The sequence below is a fragment of the Sebastes umbrosus genome, chromosome 18, assembly GCF_015220745.1.
Source record: "Sebastes umbrosus isolate fSebUmb1 chromosome 18, fSebUmb1.pri, whole genome shotgun sequence".
Lineage (NCBI taxonomy): Eukaryota > Metazoa > Chordata > Actinopteri > Perciformes > Sebastidae > Sebastes > Sebastes umbrosus.
The window spans coordinates 7,344,035-7,350,282 of NC_051286.1; the positions used below are offsets into that span (position 1 = coordinate 7,344,035).

Genomic DNA, 6,248 nt, shown 5'->3' on the forward strand with positions numbered 1-6,248 from the left:
TCCTCGAGCTGTTTATTGATGATCTTCAAGTGCTTCACCTTTTATTACCTGATCATCATCATCCTTTAGCTGGTCTAAAGTGGTCACAAGTAGATGGACAAAAATAAAAAAAATCTCCTGCAAGTGTCATCAGTTTATGAGTGTGGGTAAAAAAAACAAAACAAAAACAAAACAGCAATGTATTTATCACATTTTGGGTACACAAATCTGTTCACACTGTCACATGTGGGGATTCACCTCCCATCTAAACATCTGGTCCACTCCACACCGGTTACGTTTACAGACGGGACACATTTAAGGTGAATGATTAGAGAAACCTAACGAATGCAGATGCTTCCATATAGACCATCTCAATGCAGAATTGCATTTCTGTGCAACAGCTTGGGTCCATGTTTACTTCCTGTCAGCTGATATCATTCACATACACTGCAGCCCAAGGAATATATAAAAGAAGGAAGGGTCGTTACGTCGCTGTACTCACATTGGTGCTAAGCCGGTAGTATTCTGATTGTAATAGAGCATCTTTGTTATCAATAACTAACCAACCTGTTTACATGCTTTAATGTTCAAAAAACGCTTTATTTCTCTCACACCGGCTGTTCTGCAGCACCTCTTTTCACCCTCCGTCTGAAACGCTGTTTGAACTCCTTATTTATAGAACATTTTATCACTAAAACCATGGCACAAATTGATTTTGTTATGCTTGTTGACAGTAATTTCTGATTTTTGGAGTGATAAAAAGAGATTCCCTCAGTAAAAACCTTTGACTCTAATGTGAGAGCAAAATGAAACAAGCATTTTGAACCTGGCTTTATCCAATGTTCAGATTTCTGTTCTGGAAATGTATGCAAAGATTTTAAATGATAATGCCTCATTTGCGTATTTAATACCAACTGAGGAAATGTCATGGTGATGTCTATTAATTAAAATGTTTACCGTCTTCACCTGTAGTGTCTCCCCTGGTGACCTGCACTGCGCTGACCTGGTGAAGAAATTTACACCAAACCGTGACATTTAAGTCAATTAGTTTTCATGAGAATGTTTTATTTCCGTCAGATCACTGCTGTATAGATCCTTCTGTTGTGTCCGTGTTGCTAACAGGAGAGGCGGGTGTTTTGCTCTCGGTGGCTTTCGAACTCGAGCCGTCAGACTGCGAATCTGCAGCCTTGTTCTTCCCTTTCTGCGACAGCTCCTTTGCTGAAGGCGGTCGGAGGATGCACATGGCTGCTTGACCGTCACGTATGGTTTTTGGCTTAGAAACAAATCCCACCGCCACCTTCATTTGTTGCACTATCTGCTCCAGAGTCGTGTCCTGTGAAAAATAAAACAGTGTTTGTGTGTGTTAGGACATTTTTGGGGGAATACATTAATGTAAAGGTCAACAGTACCGTTTGGGAGTCGTCAAGGGTCATTTTCTTATGCTAGTTATTGGCATTAACAGTTACAAACCTCACCCACTGAACGGAACATACACATGAACCAGAACATGACATGTTACACAGCATAAAATAAAACTGTACAAATGCTAGTTCATCGCATACTAGAGCCTGTACGACACTGGAGGCCAATTCTGATATTGATATTTGAACGTTTTGAAAAAAGCATATAGAGGCTGATATTTTTTTTATTTTTTTTTAACACAAACAACTATTTTTGATAAGGATCCTTTTAAATGTGCTTATTTAAAGGTCTAGTGTCTAGAACAGTGGTTCCCAACCTGGATTTGTCTGCTCTGAAGTTGTCAAAATTAGATTTACACATGTATAACACACTTACTGGATAATTTCTACAAACGTCTGTATATAAAACTATTTAAAAAGATATAGTTGTTTCATACTTAGTAGGCCACATTCAGTTTAAACCCAGTATTTCTGCACAGTTGCACATAAAGATCATGCTAATATTAGTAGTTTTATACTATTTGTGGAATTAAATTCTAGTGGTCGCTGCCTAGGATTGTTTCAGACTACTGTGATTCAAACATTTCCATTAACTCTTAAGTGTTGTAAAGTCAAAAAGCTTTTCTTAGATAAAAGTAGGGGGGCTTTGAGGAAAATAAGTTGGGAACCACTGGTCTAGAAGGTAACCCGCAAATTGCGAAAACTTGCAAAAAGCTCTCGCGAGACTCTCTGCCCGACGACCTATCCTAACCTTAACTAGTCGAGGTCAATGCCTAACCTAAACCACATCCATAACCTAATCTAAAACCTCACCAGCTCGACTACAGGTGCTCCGCGTCCTGATTTCAGAGTAATTCTAACATGGTTCTTCTTCTCCAGCCAACTCTCCACTTGTTTCATCTTGGTGGAGATGTCATGAGCTGCGATGCCGGATGAAAAGGTGAGCTCTTTCACCTGCACGGCAGCTGTGGAGAGAATACATGTCTTAACATTGTGTTTAACTTTCACATATATACAGCATTTAATATTACTATCTGTTAAAGGTAGGGTTGGTAGTGCTGTTCAAATACACACAAATACAGAAATTGAACTTCTCACTACATCCCAACAGCAATCAATAAATCAAATGTCAAATTTGTGATGCTAAATGCAGTACCTGTGAGGGTTTCTGGACAATATTTGTCATTGTTTTGTGTTGTTAATTGATTTCCAATAATAAATGTATACATAAGAGTATTAAATACTTGACAACTCTCCCTTTAAGGTACATTTTGAACAGATAAAAAAAATGTTTGATCGCGATTACTCATGGACAATCATGCGATTAATCGATTGACAGCCCTAGTCTTGGTATTTAACAAGTGAAAAGATATGAGAAATATCATCTTTCTTTCTTCCCAACTTGTTAACCATCTTGTGACCCCTTGGAGGAGTCCTGACCCTCAGGCTGGGAGCCACTGCATTAAACTGAGACCTAATTTGGGTCCCTACCAGGAGACACCACACACCTGCTTTAGCTTTCGGTTTCTCCCGCAGTTTCAGCTGCTCTTCGTGGATCTGTTTGCCGCTCATCAGCTGGTAGACGGGAGGATCTTTGCGTTCACTGAGCAGCACCAATTTGAGACCCCGCTCGTCCATGATTCTGATCACATCTGAACGGTGCATGGTGCCCAGCTCCTCGCCTGTCTCGCTTATCACCTGTATCTCGCGCTGCGGGATCTTGCGGCCAACGGCGCCGATTGTGGCAGGAGCTCGGGGGTCATGCTTTTTTTTCTTTAGCGCGGGAGTCTGTTCTGTATCATCGTCTACAGCGGTGCAGAACGGAGACCGTCTCCAGGAGGAAGCTGTGATGTTTGATCTGTCGCTGCATATGCTGAATCTTGATGCTGGTGTCCAGTAGCCGCGGCTGCCGCCACACACAGCTCTCACTGTACGGCTCAGCATCCACCGCACACAACCTGCAGACATATCCTAGATAAAAAAAAGAAAAAGAGAGGGGACAATTGAGATGCCAGATGTTATTATGTGAAACATAGGGCTGCACAATTAATCAAATATTCATCGCTGTCATGATTTTGGCTTCCCACAATTAAATAAACAACATAAACTGAAAATGACTGCCAGACATGACAGATGAATGTGGAATACAGTACATTCAAATAAAAAAATATAAGTTTTGTCATTTATTTCCTATTTGACTCTACAGGCTAGGTAGACCTGATATCACAAAAATATTTAATGGATGTTAAGTTCAATTTCATCTCTGCATCATTAGCTGCATCTCGTTTGCATCAACAGCCAGTTTAAACAGTTGTATACAGTCATTTTCCTGCAAGGCCAGCCCCCCATTAAAAATCAGCCAATTAAACTTTGCCTTTCTTATCCGTCACAGCACACATCACACACATCCAAAAAAAAAACATGTTTCAAACCATCACTATCCACTGTGCTATTCGGCATACATCACATTTACTTTTATGACTTACTTTTGGTAAGTTTTACACTTATTTGCCTGTTTGTTTGTTGTTGTTCACCACGCATTCTGACAAGCGTCTGCAGGTAAAACACTCACAGCAGTGACCACATCGGCAAGCAGACTGTTAAAAGCTAACATTTAATTAAGAGTTTCATTAGTAAACATTATGCCGAACTGACCAGCAAACTGTAATAATTCATAAAATGCATTGCAGGAAATGCATGTTGCTGCACTGGGTGTTGAATTAACGTGTCAATGTTAAAATGTAAGATTTTAAATGGGAGTCTGGTGTTGACCGAGAAAACAAGTTGTCAGGTATCACCTTGTTCTCCAGTTACACACAAATCATTATAACACGTGAATGCAGGCACACATGGTTAAATTAGAGATAAACTCTAATGTAAAGTAAATAAATTCTCCATAAATGATCTTGTGTTGTTGTGCTGTTTACTCACTGTAGATCAATGCTGTTTATTCATGCTCTCTACTACTCTGCAGGGTGACTGCTGTGTCTTCTTCCTCCTTGTTCTTCTTCATTTATCAGAATAGATGCAGTAAAAACAAGATGCTGCCCTCTTCTGGACAAAATATTAAAGGGTCAGTTCACCTAAATTATATATTTTTTCAAAAAGGGCATATATGTTCTCATTTATCTTAGTAAACCTACCATCCAGGTTGTTCTAGTTTTATTTGTTTTGAAATGTCTGTCTATCCGTCCTAATGCAATGGAGGTGGAAGGAATTTATATACTGGCTTAATTAGTAACGTTACATGTAACCTACCATGATACTTATAGGCCAGGGGTCAGCGACCTTTAGTATCAAAAGAGCCATTTTAGGCAAAAAATAAATAAATGAATCTGTCTGGAGCCACAAAACATTTGAGTATTGTGATGAAGGTAACACAGTTTATAGCCTAAGTATATAAGTCTAATGCAGTGAGGGCCAAAGTGCAAATGTGCTACGGAGTATTAGGGCCACATTGAGGGGAAAAACATCTGCGATACAGAATAACAGAATAAAGACATAATATTAATAGAAAAAAGTCGTAATATTACGAGAATAAAGTCATAACTTTACGAGAAAAAAAGTCGTAATATTACGAGAATAAAGTCATAACTTTACGAGAAAAAAAGTCGTAATATTACGAGAATAAAGTCATAACTTTACGAGAAAAAAAGTCGTAATATTACGAGAAAAAAGTCACAACTTTACGAGAAAGAAAGTCAGAATATTACGAGAAAAAAGTCATAACCTTACAAGAAAAAAAGTCGTAATATTACGAGAATGAAGTCATAACCTTACGAGAAAATAAGGCATAAGGCCGTAATATTAAGAGAATAAAGACATAAATTAATGAGAAAAAAAGTCGTAATATTACGAGAATAAAGTCATACCTTTACGAGAAAAAAAGTTGTAATATTACGAGAAAAAAGTCATAACCTTACGAGAAAAAAAGTCATAATATTATGAGAAAAAAGTCACAACTTTAAGAGAAAAAAAGACGTAATATTAAGAGAATAAAGCAATACCTTAATGAGAAAGAAAAGTCGTAATATTACGAGAATAAAGTCACAACTTTACGAGAAAAAAAGTTGTAAAATTACGAGAAAAAAGTCATAACCATACGAGAAAATAAAGCGTAATAAGGCCGTAATATTACGAGAATAAAGTCACAACTTTACGAGAAAAAAAGTCGTAAAATTACGAGAAAAAAGTCATAACCTTACGAGAAAATAAGGCGTAATAAGGCCGTAATATTAAGAAAATAAAGTCACAACTTTACGTGAAAAAAAGTCGTAATATTACGAGAATAAAGTCACAACTTTACGAGAAAAAAAGAAAATAAATCGTAAAATGACTACTTTATAGTAGAGTGAAGATTTTTGCAAAATCAATTTCCAAATGCAGTTAAAACTGACAGTAAGAGTTCAAATTTAAATTTTAATATTCTTCATTGTTTATACTTTGTTCTTGAATATTTACCATTTCTTTACATGCAAAAATATTATAAAATAGGCTAGTTAGCGGACACAATGCTTGTCTGAAATATGATCAGGTAATTCTTGAGGTTGTTTTTGTAAAAGGATAAGGTTAAGAGCTATTTGGTATAGGCCTATTAAGCAGACAATAATGTTGTTCATGCAAGATACTGTACATCACAACCACCGTTCATTTCTTGGAATCGGTTACATCATCACTGGGTATCCATCCATCCATCGAAGCATAATGTTGTTTTGGTTATTTTGCAAAGGGAAGTGGCACAAGCTAATTTTTCAGGAACTGTTTTGCAAAACAAAATTCTTGCAGCGGGCAGTTATGCAAAGTCAGTTGGACGTCATTCTCATGCTTCAATGCTTTTGTTTTAAGTGC

The 6,248-nt window shown here is 37.5% G+C and overlaps 1 protein-coding gene across 1 annotated transcript; it reads right to left on the reverse strand.

Moving 5' to 3' along the window:
- Nucleotides 1–169: 169 nt before the first annotated feature.
- mtif3 (mitochondrial translational initiation factor 3) lies at nucleotides 170–4,457 on the reverse strand. The gene is made up of 4 exons (XM_037750975.1): nucleotides 4,332–4,457; nucleotides 2,909–3,371; nucleotides 2,214–2,365; nucleotides 170–1,312 (listed from the first exon to the last, which is right to left on the reverse strand). Exons 2-4 carry the CDS (start codon nucleotides 3,366–3,368, stop codon nucleotides 1,058–1,060), a joined length of 867 nt encoding a protein of 288 aa, XP_037606903.1. The 5' UTR covers nucleotides 3,369–3,371; nucleotides 4,332–4,457; the 3' UTR covers nucleotides 170–1,057.
- Between the last annotated feature and the right edge of the window lie 1,791 nt (nucleotides 4,458–6,248).